The sequence below is a fragment of the Trichomycterus rosablanca genome, chromosome 4 (genome assembly GCF_030014385.1).
Source record: "Trichomycterus rosablanca isolate fTriRos1 chromosome 4, fTriRos1.hap1, whole genome shotgun sequence".
NCBI classification, from domain to species: domain Eukaryota; kingdom Metazoa; phylum Chordata; class Actinopteri; order Siluriformes; family Trichomycteridae; genus Trichomycterus; species Trichomycterus rosablanca.
In genome coordinates this window covers 30,542,708-30,565,050 of record NC_085991.1, presented here as the reverse complement: position 1 = coordinate 30,565,050, position 22,343 = coordinate 30,542,708, and the positions used below count along the sequence as shown (strand labels likewise).

General features: G+C 37.3%; 2 protein-coding genes across 2 annotated transcripts; both read left to right on the top strand.

The window, feature by feature from the left end:
- The first annotated feature begins 290 nt into the window (after nt 1-290).
- On the top strand, nt 291-5,491 carry gabarapb (GABA(A) receptor-associated protein b). The gene is made up of 4 exons (XM_062994159.1): nt 291-510; nt 1,625-1,703; nt 4,542-4,660; nt 4,770-5,491. Exons 1-4 carry the CDS (start codon nt 421-423, stop codon nt 4,833-4,835), a joined length of 354 nt encoding a protein of 117 aa, XP_062850229.1. The 5' UTR covers nt 291-420; the 3' UTR covers nt 4,836-5,491.
- A 6,179-nt stretch (nt 5,492-11,670) lies between these two features.
- On the top strand, nt 11,671-19,464 carry spata6l (spermatogenesis associated 6-like). The gene is made up of 10 exons (XM_062993172.1): nt 11,671-11,782; nt 13,909-14,046; nt 14,168-14,216; nt 14,384-14,425; nt 14,518-14,642; nt 15,108-15,191; nt 16,277-16,413; nt 17,279-17,372; nt 17,468-17,578; nt 18,873-19,464. Exons 1-9 carry the CDS (start codon nt 11,735-11,737, stop codon nt 17,528-17,530), a joined length of 780 nt encoding a protein of 259 aa, XP_062849242.1. The 5' UTR covers nt 11,671-11,734; the 3' UTR covers nt 17,531-17,578; nt 18,873-19,464.
- Nucleotides 19,465-22,343: the final 2,879 nt, after the last annotated feature.

Here is a 22,343-nt window from a genome sequence, read left to right as displayed (position 1 = left end):
TGTGTGCATCAGAGTCACAGTGAGAGAGACAGGCAGAATAAAAACAACGACCAAACCACTACTCTGTCGCTCTCCGCGCGCTAGGACCGCACAATGGTGGCCATTAGAAAGTAGCTCCTATAGTAGTCAAATAAAAAAATCTAAAATTCTGATTGTTTTCGTCCGGTTGTATTAAATTATTCCCTTTAAAAATTTTTTGCTTTAAATTCACTGCGAACTGAGTTGAACACATATACAATCTTTGGCGAAAAACATTGTTTGACGCAACTGTTATTGTATTCATCCGCGGCGAACCATCGTCACAACAACAGCTCTGTTAGTGGTGCTAGTTTATTTCCGCCATTAGGGAGAACTGCACACTGGTGTTATATCATATCATATTATATTATATTGTATTGTACTCTCTAATATCCAGCTGCCATGAAGTTTCAGTATAAAGAAGAGCATCCGTTCGAGAAAAGGCGTTCAGAGGGGGAGAAAATCAGGAAGAAATACCCAGACAGGGTTCCTGTAAGTAGCCTAGCTCACTAAGCTAAACAAACGCATCTGACTGATGGAGAGGAATGTGTTTGTTTAACTGTTTAACACACATTTTTACTAATATATGCATGTTTAAAATATCTTGTTTGATTCAGATAATTTAAGGATATTCTTCACACATCAAAATGTATTGAAAATGCGTCAGTCATAACTTGAAAGAATATGAGGAAGCTAGCCATTAAGTTAACCATGTAACATTGAGGATATGTATGTGTTTACACCACAATAAACGTTGATTAAAGTCAGTAATAACTTAACATTTACTTGTTATTGTCAAGAACTAGTTTAGTCTTGTTGGTAACGGCAGGTCAGATACTTGTTTAGCTAACATGTAATGTTAAATGACCCAAGCTTCTTTAAGAACTGAACAAATAAATAAATACTAGTCTGACGTGTCAGTCAGCACTTAGGAATGGGTGATATGTATAAAATATAATATCACGATATATAATTTGAAGACAGCATGCTTCCAGATGTTTTGTCTTAGTGATGTTTTGCTAACAAAGCCACAACAAAACTGCAGCCATTTTAGCAAGTAATGTTTGCATAGAAGTGAGAGCAAATAAAGAAAAATGGGAAGTTTTCCGTCTACTTCCAATGTTTACTGGGCTTTAAGGAGTAAAAAGATCCAGATATATATATTGCAAAGAGTTGTTTTTATTGTTTTCCACAAGCATAGGTGTTTGCATTTAAAAGATCATTAATTAATGCCCTTTCATGTTTACACAACCTGACGCTTAGTGATTTACATGGATGTTTTAATGTTTGCATCTTTAAAATCCTATCCTTGTTAAAAAAATATATTCAGCAGTAAACTTTATAAGTAAAGTATTATATGAGTTTAATTCAGAATACTTTACTTCAACTTTATTGAAAAATGGTCGTTTGATAACAAACTAGAATCCACACACAACAGACATTAAGTAAATATACTATCAACTATACACTTAGTGAAGTATGGGTATTAAGTGTGACTATAACCTTGCACTGTTTTTTTACACTAGCTTTCCATTAAAACTGTTACTGCTACTGTGTTGGATCATTTTGTATCAGCCCTAACCGTTTCTCTTTGTTTTTGGGCTAGGTAATTGTTGAAAAAGCCCCCAAAGCCAGAATAGGAGACTTGGATAAGAAGAAATACCTTGTTCCATCTGATCTCACAGGTAATAACTGTTGAAAGTGGGATGTGTTTATATTAAAAGAGTTTTTCATGGCAATCATTCACAGCTTATTCGAAATGAAAACAGTCAATATCTTTTTCCAGTAAAATAACACAAATGCCAATTAAGGATTTAAAACAGATATCATATGTAGGCTTGTTGCTTAAAGTAGGCAAACAGCAGGAGAGTGTTTATTTCACATGTTTATCTCTGAGCACAATCTGGCATTCACACAGCAGAGTGTCTGTAAACATGCACAAGACATTAGGCCTGTCACAGTTTAAACATAATTGTCAATATGCTAATTCGAATTATTTTATATGACTTCACATAATAAATATTCTTTTTGCATCCTGCATTTCTATGCGTTTGCAAACCTGTAGAAATGACTTCGAACATAAGCAGATAACTGCTGTTATTTTTAAACTTATTAGTAATTATGTATTGCTGTAATAAGTTCAAAAAATATTGCATTGTTTCAGGTTGCTCTGGTATATATTACAGCAATAAAATCAAAAAGTGGCATAAGGTCAGTTGGAAAAGACTATTTATCTGTGAATTGTATTGCCACTTGCATGACAATCTGTTGTATCTTATAGTGTCCCATCAAAAATGTAACACATCACAGAGTTTCATATCAACAAGTCTTCATCAATAAAGTAAATGTGGCAGTAACGTAGAACCATAACATTTCAAATTGTAATTGATTAGTATAGGCTATATTCAGCCAGATTGATTTTCTTTCCTGTTTCACCTTTTCGACATGTTCTGTTCACACTGGTGGTGTAATAAGGACATGCAGTTATAATGTAGGAGTTCTCATGTGACAGAGCGGTAAAATACGCTAGCCCACTATTGCTGAAGTCCAGGGTTCAAATTTCAGTGGTGCTCATCATCAGTCAGACATCTACACAGACATGATTGAGGGGTAGCTGTGAGGCATGTTTCAGCATGTCTGCTGTAGAACTGTTTTAAAAACAACAAACAAAAGAGTTTAACAGCCACCTGTAATGCCTGTAAGAGCTGTGGTCACTGTCCTTGTGAAGCTTAGCATATTTTCCCTATCTTTGACTAGATCTTCTCAGGGTACTTTTTCTAGATTTGCACCTTGTTCTGAGTGTATTGACCTGTTTAGTTTAACCACGATGAAGCAGTTGCTGAATAAGAAATGATGAATAAATGTATTACTGGGAGTTTCTAGATAAGCAATTGTATAAGCAATTTCATACCTAAAATGGAAACAAAAGCTATTAGTAGGGCTGTCGCGGTGAAAGAATTTCCCCCTGCGATATTCAACCTGTCTCAATATCGCGGTATGCGGTGATATCGCCATTTTTTTATTTTATTTTATTTATTTATTTTTTTTTGGTGAAAATTACTTAATTAATCTGGATTTTAGAGCTATATAAACAAGCTTTATTGTTAGGCTATGATTCGATATATTATTGCTTTATAATGACAAAGATGAGACAGCTTTAAGACCAATGAAATGCGTGTTTAATGTTAAATACAGAACAGAGCAGGGATGTGCGTCTTTTCTCTATTAAAAAAGGTTTACATTTAGCTTCTAGGCTAGATATACACTGTGAAACAAAAGGCTAAATATTTTAAACGCACATCTAATCAAAATATGGTAAAAAAAAAATAGAATAAAGAATAAAGTCTGTAAGAGTTTAAACCTGCGTTATCATGCGCGCTAGAAGAACCAACATGTTCACCTGATGTGGTTTAGAGAGGATCTGAGTGGGGTAGCGATGTTCCCGACGTTACCGATGTTACACTAATACACACGTGTACTGATCCTGCGAGCGACTTTACAGATCAAAGCAAATCTAGCCTTGTTATCGCGCCACTATTAACTATCTATTTAGTAGTTTTAATTAACATAACAATATACGTATACTACATTTTAAGTTATTATTCATTTCAATACATTTTTATTCAACGAAAAAATACATTTAAATAATTCCAGCAAGCCAGCAAGAGAATATTTGCAGGCTGCAATGCCATATTAACCGTCATTAAGTGTTTTAGTACGCCGAGGCTGTTTGAATATAGTCTAAATTACAAGTATTTTATTGAGTGTGAACTTAATTTGATCATTAATAAACTTGTCTATAATTCCTGTTGCGATTGTTTACATTTTAAAACACAAAGCCTGACACTCAGCAGCAACACATGAGAACAGGTTGCGGGAAAATGTCGCTCCTAGCTCATTTTCAATATAAATTTATTTAACATTTATTGCGCCCGTGAATATCGCGGTGTTGCGGTTGCTTGGCATGCCCTGCGGTTGGCTGGTCTATACCGCGATATTTCAAAATTGCGGTTAGCGCGACAGCCCTAGCTATTAGAGCTTTATTCATTCAGCAAATGTGACTATTTTGGGTTTTATTTATTTGAATGTTCTTGAATAGTCAACTGTAAGCTGTATGTATTATGTAGAAAAGTGTAAACCAAAAGGTGACAGATAATATAGTCCAAAAATAATCTCTGAATAAATGTGAAAACCTTAAGACTAACCTTCAAGTGAGCATACACGTTTTTGATAAATACCTTTTAGTGGAGATTTCTTCATGATTAAAAAGCTTTTGTACCGATTCTATACTGTCGGCAGACAGCATTCTCGATCCTCGGCTGTATTTCATGCAGGGAAGTATAATTAGGTGTGGGCATTATTCAGCTTCTGTCACTGTTGGAAAATAATGACCCCTCATTAGCCAGACAGAATCGATTATTCAGCTAAGCACTGTAATAAAATAAGTGAATATATTGGTATCCTCATCACATGCTTTGCAAGGCTCCAGTCACATGATCTGTCCTTTTTGTGTTTCATTCTAGTTGGCCAGTTCTATTTCCTCATTCGAAAACGAATCCACTTAAGGGCTGAGGATGCTCTATTTTTCTTTGTAAACAATGTCATTCCTCCTACCTCTGCAACCATGGGGCTGCTTTATCAGGTATGCCGTTATAGGAATATCTATCTCTGTGTGTGTGTGTGTGTTTTAATCATTTTTGGCTTAGTTTGTGTTCTGTTTCTTTAATTCCTCTTTCCTTCTTTGATTTCAGGAGCATCATGAAGAAGACTTCTTCTTGTACATTGCCTACAGTGATGAAAGTGTGTATGGAGAGTAGAAACAAAGGGAAAATCCATTTCCCTTGTACTGTTCCTTCCTTGTATAAGAGTATATAAATCCATAATGGCAGCCCAGAGTTCTTAGAGCTTCTGACATCAAATGCACTTTTACTGCCTCTTTTCTTATTTCTGTTAGTCTTTTCTTTCTGAAGTTTGCTTCTTTTTTTATTCCGAATATGAAGGTTTTGGCAGGTCACTTCACGTCCCCCCCCCCCCCCCCCCCAAATCAGTTCCCAAAAATGTATCATAACTGTGTATAACTTAATGCCAATATTAGTCACTAGTACTTTTGAATAGAACCTTTAAAGACAGTTTGAAAGTTTATTTGGATTAAATTACAATAGGTCTTGGTTTAACAAAATCCCAGGACTTCTTTAGGGGCATTGCCCATTGAGTGCTGCTGACTTGCTGTTTGTATTGAAACCAGGCTACAGTACAATGTCTGTTTTTATGTTTTAAGTATGCTATAGCAGTCATTCTGATATCAATATTTAATGCTAGTGATTCTTGTACATTGACAATTTTGGGCGGACCTTCACCACAGATTTTATTTAGCAGATTTATTTTTCTTTTTTTTATTTGAACTCGGTATTCAGCTGCATTTCTGGTGCCCTAACTTGTGGTAACCATATAAACTAAACAAAGATTAACCTGTCACCTGTCTGCTTGTCTTTTTTTTGTTTAAATAGATTTATAACTACAGCAAGGGGGTCGAATGAGGGCATTAATAGCCTGAGATTAAAAAGGATTGCATTTAAGCAGAATTTAACCCTTCATTGCATTATTTTTTTTATTTGATATTTGTTGAACAAATATATGTTGTTTGTTATAGTCAAGTCAAGTCAACTTTATTTATATAGCGCTTTTTACAATATACATTGTCTCAAAGCAACTTTACAAAATCCAGGACCAACAGATACAAAAACCCCTGTTGAGCAAGCCGAGGGCGACTGTGGCAAGGAAAAACTCCCTGAAAATTACAGGAAGAAACCTTGAGAGGAACCAGACTCAGCAGGGCCCATCCTTCTTGGGTGGCCTGGAGGATACTTTAAATAAATACACGATTTACAGTGTATCACAAAAGTGAGTACACCCCTCACATTTCTGCAAATATTTCATTATATCTTTTCATGGATCAACACTATAGACATGAAACTTGGATATAACTTAGAGTAGTCAGTGTACAGCTTGTATAGCAGTGTAGATTTACTGTCTTCTGAAAATAACTCAACACACAGTCATTAATGTCTAAATAGCTGGCAACATAAGTGAGTACACCCCACAGTGAACATGTCCAAATTGTGCCCAAATGTGTCGTTGTCCCTCCCTGGTGTCATGTGTCAAGGTCCCAGGTGTAAATGGGGAGCAGGGCTGTTAAATTTGGTGTTTTGGGTACAATTCTCTCATACTGGCCACTGGATATTCAACATGGCATCTCATGGCAAAGAACTCTCTGAGGATGTGAGAAATAGAATTGTTGCTCTCCACAAAGACGGCCTGGGCTATAAGAAGATTGCTAACACCCTGAAACTGAGCTACAGCCTGGTGGCCAAGGTCATACAGCGGTTTTCCAGGACAGGTTCCACTAGGAACAGGCTTCGCCAGGGTCGACCATAGAAGTTGAGTCCACGTGTTCGGCGTCATATCCAGAGGTTGGCTTTAAAAAATAGACACATGAGTGCTGCCAGCATTGCTGCAGAGGTTGAAGACGTGGGAGGTCAGCCTGTCAGTGCTCAGACCATACGTCGCACACTGCATCAACTCGGTCTGCATGGTCGTCATCCCAGAAGGAAGCTGACGCACAAGAAAGCCCGCAAACAGTTTGCTGAAGACAAGCAGTCCAAGAACATGGATTACTGGAATGCCCTGTGGTCTGACGAGACCAAGATAAACTTGTTTGGCTCAGATGGTGTCCAGCATGTGTGGCGGCGCCCTGTTGAGAAGTACCAAGACAACTGTATCTTGCCTACAGTCAAGCATGGTGGTGGTAGCATCATGGTCTTGGGCTGCATGAGTGTTGCTGGCACTGGGGAGCTGCAGTTCATTGAGGGAAACATGAATTCCAACATGTACTGTGACATTCTGAAACAGAGCATGATCCCCTCCCTTCGAAAACTGGGCCTCATGGCAGTTTTCCAACAGGATAACGACCCCAAACACAACCTCCAAGATGACAACTGCCTTGCTGAGGAAGCTGAAGGTAAAGGTGATGGACTAAACCCAATTGAGCACCTGTGGCGCATCCTCAAGTGGAAGGTGGAGGAGTTCAAGGTGTCTAACATCCACCAGCTCCGTGATGTCATCATGGAGGAGTGGAAGAGGATTCCAGTAGCAACCTGTGCAGCTCTGGTGAATTCCATGCCCAGGAGGGTTAAGGCAGTGCTGGATAATAATAGTGGTCACACAAAATATTGACACTTTGGGCACAATTTGGACATGTTCACTGTGGGGTGTACTCACTTATGTTGCCAGCCATTTAGACATTAATGGCTGTGTGTTGAGTTATTTTCAGAAGACAGTAAATCTACACTGCTACACAAGTTGTACACTGACTACTCTAAGTTATATCCAAGTTTCATGTCTATAGTGTTGTCCCATGAAAAGATATAATAAAATATTTGCAGAAATGTGAGGGGTGTACTCACTTTTGTGATACACTGTACACAAATCATACAAACACAGAATTAAATGATCTAAAAGTCATAACTGGTAATAAATAGATAAATAAACAATTAAATAATAATAGAGTTGTTATCCGCTCTAGTCTTCAATAAAGTCTGTAGTGATTTCTTGTCGTTGCAATTACTCCAGACCCGTCACATCTGACAGGAGCAGCATCGTTGTCCCGGCAGTCTCGACTTTAATAGCCACTGAATACACAGAGAAATAGTAAAAAAAAAACATATTTTCTAATTCAGCTTTTTAAAAAACAAGATTTTTAATTTGTAGCATTTATGCAACAAATATCTCATCAATAGATGCTGGCAGAGTGTAGATTTTTTAATTTGTTTCAAATTCGCTACACGATGCAATGAAGGGTTAATAGGCACATTATTATGCACAATGTTTACCAAGAATGGTAAATCTGTCTCTGTTTGTGGCTTTAAAACAGCTGCAAATCAGATTAATTTTTTAAAATACATTTAATTTTAATTAAATAGGTCCACCAATGTAATGTATGGGCTGTTAAGGTCACTGTGTAAAGCTGGTTTAGTGGTGTAGTTAAGCTGGTCCCATGACCAGCACAAATGCAATACACTGAAGTTACATTTGTGCTTTTCTTCCTACATATGTCTGGGTTTCGCTGGGTACTTCTGTTTTCTTTCCACTTCAGAAAAACATACAGAAGGCGAACTGGCTCCAGATCAAAATTACTGCTGGTTGTCAGGGAGTAAGAATTCACATTCGCACCCATTGTTACAGGGTAGTTCCAGACCCAGTGCAACCCTGACTATGATAAAGCAATTAGAAAAAAATCTAAACCAAAAGTAATACCAAAACCAAAAGTAGCACATTTCAATCGGGAATTTTGTAATATCCTTGATTACATACACTGGCACCACACAAATCTTTACAAACACAAGTTAAAAAAACAGAACCATTACTTTGCACAAAATAGAAGTTTGAACAGGAATTCAAGCTATTATAAACACTTAAGTGCCAAATTATGACCAAGAATAGTATCACAGCTCTTATTCTTGTTCTCAAAATCATGTGAAGAGGCTGAGAAATTTAGCTAAGAAAGTAGTTGGATACGTGTCTAGTGGAAAAATCACAGATATTTAAGGACTTTTAAAGGAAGGTGCCACATTTCATGGCAGTCATTAAATAAAACATAAATTGAATTAATTTACATTTTCAGCATTTAGCAGACGCTTTTGTCCAAAGCGACTTACATTACAGGTCCTTCTCAAAAAATTAGCATATTGTGATAAAGTTCATTATTTTCCATAATGTAATGATAAAAATTAAACTTTCATATATTTTAGATTCATTGCACACCAACTGAAATATTTCAGGTCTTTTATTGTTTTAATACTGATGATTTTGGCATACAGCTCATGAAAACCCAAAATTCCTATCTCAAAAAATTAGCATATCATGAAAAGGTTCTCTAAACGAGCTATTAACCTAATCATCTGAATCAACGAATTAACTCTAAACACCTGCAAAAGATTCCTGAGGCTTTTAAAAACTCCCAGCCTGGTTCATTACTCAAAACTGCAATCATGGGTAAGACTGCCGACCTGACTGCTGTCCAGAAGGCCATCATTGACACCCTCAAGCAAGAGGGTAAGACACAGAAAGAAATTTCTGAACGAATAGGCTGTTCCCAGAGTGCTGTATCAAGGCACCTCAGTGGGAAGTCTGTGGGAAGGAAAAAGTGTGGCAGAAAACGCTGCACAACGAGAAGAGGTGACAATAAAAGACCTGAGGAAGATTGTGGAGAAGGGCCGATTCCAGACATTGGGGGACCTGCGGAAGCAGTGGACTGAGTCTGGAGTAGAAACATCCAGAGCCACCGTGCACAGGCGTGTGCAGGAAATGGGCTACAGGTGCCGCATTCCCCAGGTCAAGCCACTTTTGAACCAGAAACAGCGGCAGAAGCGCCTGACCTGGGCTACAGAGAAGCAGCACTGGACTGTTGCTCAGTGGTCCAAAGTACTGTTTTCGGAAATCAAGGTGCCAGAGTCTGGAGGAAGACTGGGGAGAAGGAAATGCCAAAATGCCTGAAGTCCAGTGTCAAGTACCCACAGTCAGTGATGGTCTGGGGTGCCATGTCAGCTGCTGGTGTTGGTCCACTGTGCTTTATCAAGGGCAGGGTCAATGCAGCTAGCTATCAGGAGATTTTGGAGCACTTCATGCTTCCATCTGCTGAAAAGCTTTATGGAGATGAAGATTTCATTTTTCAGCACGACCTGGCACCTGCTCACAGTGCCAAAACCACTGGTGAATGGTTTACTGACCATGGTATTACTGTGCTCAATTGGCCTGCCAACTCTCCTGACCTGAACCCCATAGAGAATCTGTGGGATATTGTGAAGAGAAAGTTGAGAGACACAAGACCCAACACTCTGGATGAGCTTAAGGCCGCTATCGAAGCATCCTGGGCCTCCATAACACCTCAGCAGTGCCACAGGCTGATTGCCTCCATGCCACGCCGCATTGAAGCAGTCATTTCTGCAAAAGGATTCCCGACCAAGTATTGAGTGCATAACTGAACATAATTATTTGAAGGTTGACTTTTTTTGTATTAAAAACACTTTTCTTTTATTGGTCGGATGAAATATGCTAATTTTTTTAGATGAAATTTTTGGGTTTTCATGAGCTGTATGCCAAAATCATCAGTATTAAAACAATAAAAGACCTGAAATATTTCAGTTGGTGTGCAATGAATCTAAAATATATGAAAGTTTAATTTTTATCATTACATTATGGAAAATAATGAACTTTATCACAATATGCTAATTTTTTGAGAAGGACCTGTATACAGTCTAAGCAATTGAGGGTTAAGGGCGTTGCTCAAGGGCCCAACAGTGGCAACCTGGCAGTGGTGGGGTTTGAACCAGCAACCTTCTGCTGACAAGTCCAGTACCTTAACCGCTAGGCTACAACTGCCCTTAATTTAATAAATGGAAGCTACAATACACATCACAGCCTACCTTAAAAAATGTTAAAAAAACGAAAATTCTCTTCCGTGTTTTGAGTATCTGCGTCCACATTATCGGTTGGGAGTTTACCAAACTGAGTTACCCGAGTCGTAGCTGCTTTAGACCTCAACATTTGGACATTTTGTCTAACCGATTTCTAGTGTAATCGCACGTCTTTAGAGTTTGCTGAGTTTATAAAGAAAAAAAATACACTGTACATAGACAAACTATTGAAAGCATAATACTTTATTGGCTTGTTCTTTTGAGCACAGACTACTGAGAGATGATCACGTGTATAGAGAAGCACACTTTTACATTGATTATGGAATCTCCAAAGGGACAAAATGCACTACGTAAACACACATCAAAAATTGTCAGAAAATTAATTGTCACACGATTGCTAGGACCGCCTCATATTGCATATTGCGCCTCGCATTCTGAAAAATGTTAAATCGCAAACACTAACCTTACATTTTGAATTTCACAGCAAATTGCATATTTCACGGGAAACGGCTTATTTCACCATCCGTGACGCGGTAAATTAGGTATGGCCTTAATTAAGTTATGCTGGTTAGTAAACACATTACCACTCAACAGTGGATTATGACCAGAATAGCGAATGCACCTGCTGGTAGAGTGTGTGAGACAGCAGCATAGTTGTGTACCCTCAAAAAAGTTTTCCAAGGGTGTGTGTCACTCTGTCATGGATAGGCACCCTGACCAGGTGTTTTCTTGATTTGTATCTTGTGTTTTCTGGCGACGACACTGACCAGGATTAAGTAGCTTTAAGTGGAAAATAAAATACGACATGGATCCGATGCCTGAAGTTGGGAATCCACTTTACCCGATACTTTCCTCGGTTCTAGAGCTCCAGCAAAAATGTAATAGTAACATTTCACTAATAAAAATATATACCATTATAATTCATAATATCGAATCTTGACACAAATTCCCTTTATCAGTTTTATCCAAAGAAAATTACTATTGAAATACTTCTTACTGTTTGTGGTTCGAAAGGATGTGTTTGAGCCAAATCGCTTTTACCTGACATAAACTCAAAAGCTTTGGAGTCGACTATGAGTTCATGATAGAGAGATTCGGAGAGTCGACTCTTTATAGTGTTGACTTCCAGCTTTACAAATAGGGTAAAATACCATGGAAACGAGACGCTAATTCGAAATAGCATTGGACTGTTTTAGCTGACTGGACCTTTAGCAACAAGTATACTTACATACGATATTCCAACAATGTCTCAGAAAGTACTGAAAGTAGTGGTTGAACTTCATCTTAAAGCGGTAAGCAGTTGCGTGTTGCCTTTTGTGCCATTTAAATAAAACAACAAATCAGCGTTTACTATAATCCAACGACTGCTCGTATAAAGCTAGTCATTATAACTTAGTCAGACACACATAGACGCAATTAATGATTACTAAAGAGTAAAATGTTTAATAAAAGCCCTATTTGAGATGTGGTTATGATTACATTTCAAATAGATTCGTGCAACCTATGTAATTGCACATCATAAGGTATTAAATAATAGCTTCACTTGACCTGTGGCGCAGTTTGTCATTTCTACTTGTTAATTTACACTTAGGCCCCCACATTGAAGTGAAAATATGTTTTTGAAATTTTCAAAAATAAAAAAATTATTAACAAAAGTATTCAGACTATTTGCTGTGGCACTCCAAATTGTTGTTAGGTGGATTCTGTTTGCTTAAATTTTCCTTAACTTAAGCCATGAAGTCAGAGGAACTGAATCTCTGTGATAAAATTTTGGCAAGGCATAGACCGGAGCAAGCTTCTAATTAATATCAAAGTCATTGAGTCTAGGATCATTGTCTAGGATCCTAGAGTTGGCCATCCAGCCACACTGGGCAGAATTTGGCAGAAATTTGGCATTCCTTTTTACAGAGTGGAAAGCATGGAAACGACTTTGCTAAAATATGGAAACAATTCAGTGTTCTGATTAGATAAAACTGAACTAGTTTGGTTCAACAGCAAGCAGTATTTCAGTACCCAGAGATAAGCCCCTCAACATCTGTGGAAACAGCTAAAGAGTGCAGTTCATAGATTCAGAAAGGGGCTTCTACAAAGTATTGAATAAATGGTGTGTGACTTTTGAGAATTTAGTTTTAAATGTTAAAAATAATTTAAAAAGTTGTTTCTGTGTCATTATGGGTAATATGTAAATTGGCAATTATATAAATTCAAAATTAAATCCACAACACAATGGGGTCTTAATACTTTCTGATTTCTCTAGTGCAGTCCTATGATAAGCATTTCATTGTTAAAACAACAAGATTTTTTTCTCTTCTCTCTTCTCGAATGAAGACACATCTCTCTAATGTCATTACATTTTATAGTGTACTTAGTGGTAAAGAGGGTTTAATATATGCTGCAACTTTGCATCCTGTTTAAATGAATGCATGCGCAAAGCCGCTTTTGTCAAGTGTTATGGGTAAACAAATGATTGAATGTTAAATCTCAGGGGGTTTTATTGGTTGATGATTTCTCTTTTCTAGTTTCCTGGGAGTACTATATTCAGGAAGAATGAATGAACTTTGCCTTTTAATGCAGCACCAGTGGTTTCCTGACAACTTTTTAGCTAATCATAGCAAAATATTATTTTATGTGTACATGGCCACATAAACACACACACACAAGCAAATGTTGTGGAGTTGGCTTTTTTTACATAAAGCCCTGCAATTTCCTTAGATAAACACTGATAATAAAAATCATGCTGTAAAAAGTATTTGCCCCTTCTTTTTTTATTTTTGCAAATTTGCCACAGTACATTTTGTAGATAAAAAAAAACATAAACTGATAAAAAAAAGTTATCAAACCCTAATTTTATTGATAATAGTCAATAGTAATGACTGTTATAAATTGTCAATAGCCATTAGACTAGACAAACCCAGACTTGATTACTGGCAGTGGTATTAAAAAAAGAACCATTTCAGAAAAGTGAAGTAGGCAAAAATCTGAACAACCAGCACACTAAGCTGCAATCACAAGAGATTTATGAAAAAATATAAGATTTTTCATTTTATTTGTTTTTTATCAACTATTTATCCTGGTCAGGGTCACGACTGGTCCGGTTCCTCTGGCAGGAGTACCCTGGCTGGCCGATAGCACAGCTGAGACTCAAAACCGAATCTCAGTGGTGGTAGGCTAGCATAATATACCGCTGCACCAACCGAGTACAGAAAGTTATAAAATGTATTATTAAATTAATTTTATCATAATATAGTCCGTTTAGGGTTACAAAGCCATTTAAAGCTAGGATATTCCAGTATACTACAGTAAAGGCCATTATCTTTAAATACAAAGTGTTAAATCTACGGAACTACAGGCTCTGTTAGAAATGAGAGTCAATGTTTTTTAACAATATAATAGAGCTGACCACACACTGTGTTTGCAGATAACCTGTCCAGGAGTACACTTACCAGCCAAGGATGACATTTATCTCAGCGTGTGCCTGATGAATCAATATATGAAAACAGAATGTCAGCCAGCCATATTTCCATTGCTGTTTCAAATGAAAATGAGGTTTGAAAAGGTTGAATGACGTATTGTTATGCAAAAATTTAACTCTTTGTGTTAAATGTATTGAATTCCATACATCAGATATTATTTTGAAATGGTGCTTAGACCTTTGATCTTATTTGTTTCTTTTACAGATATTTAAGTATGCACCTGATCCTGCAAATATTGCTGAAATGTTACAGTGTATGTACAATATATTTTTCAATTTCCATATTAGTTTTGCAGTACATGTACATGTAGTTCTGTTCTGTTATTTCTATTAATTGCAAAGACAGGCATGTTAAACCAAATGTCAGAGTAGCACATGTGTGTGTAGTTGTAATGTCTAAGGTTTTTTTTTTCTACTGCAGGTGAAACAGTAAAAGTTAAACTAATACAGCTTGTTCCTCCTGGTAAGTTCACAAACATGTGACACTTGCAATGGCATAATGGCCAGTGAAACAATGATAATATAGCAAGTGAATGTATTTCTTCTTCCTTGCAGTTGGGGAAGTACTGGCTAGATATGAAGAAAATGTCAGAAGTTTTCTCTTCCCAGAACCTAAATTGGTTCCTGGTTTCTCAGGGGAAGACCGCGAGGTGCTAATGAAAAGAGATTCCACTTTTCCAGTAAGATTACATTCTATTTGTAATTGTACTGCAGTAATTTTTAAAGCTTAATAAATCAGTACAAAATTTAACATAAATGACCTTTAAAACCAGTGCTCGCTGGGTCCAGACTTATCTTTCTGACTTTCATTACTACATACCTTTAATATTACTTTTAGTGTATTTGTCAACAGCAATGGATTTATCCTGGTTAGTGTTGTGGTGGGTCAGAATTTCACTGAATCACTGTGTGCAATGCAGTAACACACCCAAGACTGGACAGCAATCCATTGCAGGGCCTTGGCCATCTCCCCCAGACATGGCCAATCATGTCTGCATGCAGGCGCTAGATTGTATATATTTACTTTATAGTATATTTTTCTCCCTGACCTAGTCACTAAATTATTCAGTAATGGGTGCTAAATTGAATGTTTACAAGTTAAATGATGTTTAAATCATTCAGTGCTTCTGGCTCTTCACTCATAGGGCATTTCTCCAAGGTTAGAGTTCTCCACTAGGACGAAAATTAGTGAGTGCTTAGAAAGGAGTACTTCCCAGAGAGTCACTCTGGTATGTTTACATGCTTTTACTACCTTTATACTACTCTCTACTGGTTTAGAACTATGTAACCTTAACTTTTCTCTTTATCATACATTTAATATGTACATTCTCTCCTTTAACAGCAACCATAAAAATGTAAGCTCCAAACATTATAGACACATGCATTATTAAATAATAGCAGTATTAGGAGAATGTGCAAAACTTCTTACAGACAGTGAGTGCACCTGAGGCAGGGATTGAACCAAAGTCCCTATGAGCTATGCTGATGTGGGCTACCCACTTCAGCAGCAGCAACATTAAGCCAAACTCATTTAACTAGTTTGCATTTGTTGGTTCAATCCTTACCTCAGGTCACTCACTGTCTGTAAGATGTTTTGCACATTCTCCCACTGCCTGTAAGGTTGTTTAGAGAACACTGACTTTCTTTTAAGGACCAGTATGGGATGGAAAACAATAATAAATGAATAATTAAACTACAGAATATCATTAAATGTTCCGACAGGCCTGAATTGCAAGTGTAACGTCCACCAGGGGGCGCAACATTCATGTCTGTAATAAACTTCTACCCATCAATAATAAAAGGTTATATAGCAATGCAATGTTTTAATGTAATAAAAAGTTTTTACCTCAGATAAATAGTTGTTATTCTTAATACTATATCCAACTAATCAAATATAAATAAATAAAAAATGTAGGTCTTGACATATTACATAGGTTACTTTAAAATACTCTATTCCTCATGTGTGTACTTAATTTTTTTTTCTTCAATTTTTCACAATAAAGAAATATCCTTGCCAAAAATGTAACTCTATATGTTGTTAGTCTATATGTTTTCTTTGTGTACAGTTTTGCACATAATTTGCGATACTAATGTAGTCAAAAGGTTGCCAATTCAAGCCCCACTACTGCAAAGTGGCTACTGTTTGCACTTAACCCCCAACAAACTGTATTGAGTCATAACTGTCAGCTGATTTGGTTAAATGTGTCTGCTAAATGCCACAAATGTAAACTGTTATGCAACCATTATGTGAAAGCTCTGCAGGTATGGAAATCCCTGCCATATTAATGAACTGCCTCTCTGTTTATTGATTCAGGTCCTTAATGAGAGCTCTTTCTCAGACACAGACAGTCTCCTTGACTACGATGAGTGTCCTCGTCCTGTGGGATATGAGGGATCTCCCAGCTTAGAATCATCAAGTCGTTACAACATGGCAAGCCTGAGGCAGAACAGGTTTGTTTAATGCATCGGCCTGTGTCAGCCTCTTTCGCTTACAAAGAGATTGCTGGATAACACGCCAGTTCTCTGAAAAACCACGTTTCATGGGCTCTAATGTATTAACACTAATCTGCTGCAGTTAAATTCTGTGCTATATAAACTGGCTGTGAGATCATGCTGAGTCTTCACAAAAAGGTAGACAGAGCTCTCTAAAACTAAATCACTGTAAAAAAAAAAAGTAAAAACTAAAAGAAAAGAACCTTCAAAAGGAACAATTGCTTGATTGCATTGCCGCCCTATAGTGCACTCACCTTCTTAGACCCTAAGGTCGTTTATTTGTTCATTTTTTCTCTTTGTTAAGCTATCAGCGTTTACCTTTGTATATTTTTTTGTCAGCTACCCACCTTAGTGTGGCTGATATTACCTCTTTGGCTACTCTTTTGTTCTAATTCTGTGACTTGCAAGTGTTGAATCTTTTTAGGCAGCTTACCCTCACCACCTTGTTTCAGTTTGTCTGTGTACTTGTAAGTGAAAGTGCATTCATCTTTTAAACTTCAAGAACTTCTTGACAGATCCAAAATCAATTTTAATCCCTTAAATAAGAACATATCTTGAGAAAATATAGGTGACCATATTGACATGATTTGTTTTGGGGGCAAGAAATCATTAGGGAGAAAGGAATGACATCCCTCCCACCAAGGGAGCATTGACAGTTGTGTAATTCTACACTAATATAAAGAAGAAACTCCACCATCATCCAAATCTCTTGATGTCTGTTTGGCTTACGGTCATGATTTGAAATAACACCCTGGAGCTCCTTTAAAGATGAATTAAAGAGATTTGTGTAACTGTCGCCTATTCTGATTCTTTATTTGAACAGTTCTGTCTTGCGTTCCCCTCATACATGGAAGGAGGTTCAGGAGCGGGTGCGCGGTTTGTTGACCTCTCCTCAGGCCCTTCATAGACTGACCTATGTGAGTAACACACACTTACACACACAGAGAGAAGCCATGCAGTTTGTTAGAATACACTGTACTGAAGTGATTGTGCTTTTACATTTCCTTTTCAGGGTGCAACAGAGTTGGAAAGGGATGAGGTGCTAGCACTTGGGTCCATTTCCCAAAACTCATGACCTGGTTTAAACAAAGGCTACAAAATGGCTGTTGAACAACCAAGCATGGTATATAACTATTTACAATCTTTTAACATTAATGCCATGATATTATAACTGTGCTTTATGAGAACATGTTTATTACCATGGCCTTATATAAGAGTATAAATGTGTTTACTATAATTACACAAAATGAAATCCTTGTTGATAGCTTAGATAGTAAATGACATGCTGCACTTTTTACTTTTTATACTTTTACTTTTTTTTTTTACACTGTGTTTTTATTCATTATGTGTTCATTTTGCTGTGCATAGATAATGTGTGAATAAAACATAAAAAAACAACATAACAACAAAAACTTTGAGTCTACAGTTTGGTACATTTTGGGCTATATTATTCTATAATTTATACACATTTTTAGAATGTGCATTAGCACTAATTTGCTGCAGTTAAATTCAGTGCTATATAAACTGGCTGTGAAGGCCAGTGCTGAGTATCTGCATTTTTCTTGACACAGAAAATAAGGTAGACCTTCATTGCTAGGTTTGCCTTTTTTATTCAGAGAGCTCTCTAAAACTAAAATGTAAAAACAAAAAAAAAAGAAGAAAAATTTGAATCAATTGTGTCACAGCACACTGGTGGATTAAGTAGCTGGAGTGTTGTGCTAGATTGCATTGCCACCCTAGTGCACTCACCTTCTTAGATCTTAAAGTTGTTTATTGGTTTATTTTTTCCCCTTGTTGATCTATCAGCTTTTTTTTGTCAGCCACCCTCCCTAGTGTGGCTGATATTACCTCTTTGACTACTATTTTGTTCTAATTCTGTTCACACTTGTTCTAGTTCGTTCTAGAATGTTTTAGCCAAACCCTAATCTAAGATGATCAATGATAAAGAAGCCCCCAATCTTCAGTAACATCATTGCTTTGTTAGCTCTACAATTGCTACAGAATGCTACTGGAAAGCTAGTGCACTGAGTGCCATTATTAAGATTGTGTTTACAATATATTTTAATACATCATACCTGTAGAAAGACTGTCTTGTAAGCAGATTGTATTTCTGTTATTCAATAATAACACAAACACCTGGAGACTATAATATCTTTTTTTAATTTCTATTTATGATTTTTTCCTTTTTCTCCAAATGTAGTCATATCCAATTACTCACTTGTATCTCCTCTACTGCTGCAGACCACTACCGTGGCCGAGGAGGGCCATACCTAACACACATCCTCTTTGACACATGTGTAGTAGCTAGCTGCTCCTTTTCACTTGTACTAAGCAGATTCACACATGGATCAGTATCGCATACAGAAAGTCTTTTTCTGTAGAATTATTCTCTTTAATTCTCATTAATCTCTGTGCAGGCATCACCGAGCAGCCAGAGGAGGCTGTAACAGCAGCAGAAATTAGAAATTCCCTCGACCCGCCGTCCATCAGACAAAGCATGTTTGTGTAGGCATCTGGCTGCTTGATAGCAGAGCTGATTTCAGCTAAAGAGCTAGAGATTTTTTACTGTTGTTTTACTCTAGTGATTCACTATATTGTCTTTTTTTAATGGCTCATTCTCATTTACACAAAAAAACATTCTAGGCATTTACTACATGATTCTAAGAATTGAAGCTGATAAAATCTTAATGTGCCTCCATAAGCAAAATTATCCCAGGGCAACCTTAATTCCCTTGAATACACATTACGTTTTACTTACAACTTTAAACTTGTAAATTTGAGTCTTCCAAGAGAGACTTAAAGAGAGCAGAAGCAGCAGCCCTATTAGGGATGTGGCTAGAAATGAGTTCCTTCTATGTTAATATCAAGCCAAGTTGGAGAACAGGTGGTCTTGCACTAAAATGTTGCCCTGGACATGGCAAAGACCATTGATGATTTCACCATCATTTCATTTCTTTCACTAACCTGTATTTTATATTTTACTAACAAATAAAAAATCATTAAACAATAGTTGTTACTAACACCTAAAAAGGACTTTGTTCTTGTCAGATAAAAAAAAAAACATTTCAACATGCTGTAGCCTATAAATGACTTATGTCTTCACCAATCTGAGCCATTTATTTTTGTTACTTTTGGTAAGTTGCTCAATACCTGAACAATGAATAACCTGAACTATTTTTCTTATTGTCATGGTTACGTTCCAGCATGGTTATAAAACAACATGAGCCATGGTTAAGGCTTTTATTGGTTTTTGAAGTTTATTTCTGAGATGTTCTGATAATGAAGATGTGACATCCAGCCAAAAATCATTACTGATGGAAAGATTATGTTATCAAGGTTAGATTTCCATTCTCTAATTACATTTGTTTACCTTGACTGATATGAGCTCAAAAATGTAATTCTGCAAAAATTACCTGCATGCAAGATAGAGGTACACCGATCAGCCATAACATTAAAACCACCTCCTTGTTTCTACACTCACTGTCCATTTTATCAGCTCCACTTACCATATAGAAGCACTTTGTAGTTCTACAATTACTGACTGTAGTCCATCTGTTTCTCTACATACCTTTTTTAGCCTGCTTTCATCCTGTTCTTCAATGGTCAGGACCCCCAGAGGACCACCACAGAGCAGGTATTATTCAGGTGTTGGATCATTCTCAGCACTGCAGTGACACTGACATGGTGTGTTAGTGTGTGTTGTGCTGGTATGAGTGGATCAGACACAGCAGCGCTGCAGGAGTTTTTAAATACTGTGTCCACTCTATTAGACACTCCTACCTAGTTGGTCCACCTTGTAGATGTAAAATCAGAGACGATTGCTCATCTATTGCTAATGTTTGAGTTGGTCATCTTCTAGACCTTCATCAGTGGTCACAGGACGCTGCCCACGGGGCGCTGTTGGCTGGATATTTTTGGTTGGTGGACTATTCTCAGGCCAGCAGTGACAGTTAGGTGTTTAAAAACTCCATCAGCTTTGCTGTGTCTTATTCACTCATACCAGCACAACACACACTAACACACCACCACCATGTCAGTGTCTGACTGCAGTGCTGAAAAGGATCCACCACCCAAATAATACCTACTCTGTAGTGGTCCTGGGAGAGTCCTGACCATTGAAGAACAGCATGAAAGGGGGCTAACAAAGCATGCAGAGAAACAGGTGGACTACAGTTTTATCAGCTCCACTTACCATATTTGTAATGTGAAACCCACCGCGACCCTGATCAGGATAAAGCCATGGTAAACGACAATTAATAAATGAATGAATGTTTAAATAGTTGTTTTTGTTAAGCAGAAATTTCAAGGGCAAGGGTAGCTCTGGCACAAGGCTGTGAAACAGATTGCCCAAAAGCTGGATAGCGTGTAAAACTCATCTGTTCTCTGGCTTTGCTCTGGCTCAATGCCAATTTGCCTTTGTATTAGTGACTATGAAGGTGGTTAGTTGCATAGCAGTCGTAGTTGGTGCATGTTGCTTCAGTCATATTATAGCAGAAACTGAACGGCATTTTGAAGAGATTCAAAGATCTTAATGGCTTATCCATCTGTCTGTTCAATCTGCAAGGACTTTTAGAGTGAGAATTCTTCTTGTATTTTATATTCTAACAACATATAATGTTTAATGTCCCGTTTAATAGCCAAGCATCTGCACTCAAACCTAAGATCACCATGCTTGTTGATAAGTAGATCTAATTCTTGTGGAATTGGCCAAATTTTGGGAGGAAAAGAGTGGAGGCTGTTATAACAGTGATATATTTAAAGTGGATTCGTTTTGAATTTTATAGTAATAGTCCACATCATTTTTGCCATGTAGTTTTGCGATGTAGTGCATATGCTAATGTAGTAATCAAAAAAGCAAAACAATAACCACTAGGGTGGCATGGTGGCTCAGTGGGTAGCACTGTCGCCTCACAGCAAGAAGGTCCTGGGTTCGATCCCCTTCGATCCCCAGGTGAAGCAGTCCGGGGTGTCTGCATGGGTTTCCTCCGGGAGCTCCGGTTTTCTCCCACAGTCCAATAACATACAAGTGAGGTGAATTGGAGATACAAAATTGTCCATGACTGTGTTTGACATTGAACTCGTGAACTGATGAATCTTGTGTAACGAGTAACTACCTGTTCTGTCATGAATGTAACCAAAGTGTGTAAAACATGACGTTAAAATCCAAATAAATAAATAAACAACAACCACTATACACTAAGATGTGTAGTACTTTATTTATTTGTTGTTACATAGGTTGCAGTATACGGTAAGCTTATTGTACTTAAATGCAAATCTGACACAAATGTGCTTTTGTCTGTACAATGTAAAATTTGGTTCACAATATTCATCGTCATTCATTGCCATATCCAGTGTAGCCTACAAACTGTACGTGTCATTAAAATGAATGAAAAGTATATTGATTGGCACTGATTAACATACAACCACACAATCTGTAGTCACATTAATGGGAATATTAAACAACATATTATAGTCTCAATGCACCTGCATGGTGTGTTTCAACAACCTAAATAAAAACAATACGATTTAAAAATCAACACAGCTCTTCTAAAATAGATTCTGAGAACCTCCGCGGTGCACCATGGCTCTCGCATGCTTTGTATGCATAGGAGGAGAATCTATTGGCCTTCACTCTTCCAGATAGATGGCATTGTCATGCAGAACAGGAAGAAGCCTAGTGCATTTTATAATGGCTTTTGGGAGAAAAGAAAACATCTAGCCAGGATTCATTCATTATTTAAAGGCCACATCTGAGGTGTTCATCATATTGCTTCATGCAATACATTACTAAATAATAACCTTATATTACCAAAATGTTTCATTTGGCACGTAACAAATCTTAGATGCTCAATGCTCACAACATTTGGCTCTCATCAGCTACTATTCAG

Bases quoted from the DNA above. Each gene is read 5' to 3' on its own strand.
- gabarapb (XM_062994159.1), top strand. From the start codon at position 421: ATGAAGTTTCAGTATAAAGAAGAGCATCCGTTCGAGAAAAGGCGTTCA. The intron at 1,704-4,541 runs GTAATAACTGTT...GTTTCATTCTAG, and splicing joins TGTTCCATCTGATCTCACAG to TTGGCCAGTTCTATTTCCTC. The intron at 4,661-4,769 runs GTATGCCGTTAT...CTTTGATTTCAG, and splicing joins CCATGGGGCTGCTTTATCAG to GAGCATCATGAAGAAGACTT.
- spata6l (XM_062993172.1), top strand. From the start codon at position 11,735: ATGTCTCAGAAAGTACTGAAAGTAGTGGTTGAACTTCATCTTAAAGCG. The intron at 14,217-14,383 runs GTATGTACAATA...TTTCTACTGCAG, and splicing joins TATTGCTGAAATGTTACAGT to GTGAAACAGTAAAAGTTAAA. The intron at 14,643-15,107 runs GTAAGATTACAT...CTTCACTCATAG, and splicing joins AAAGAGATTCCACTTTTCCA to GGCATTTCTCCAAGGTTAGA.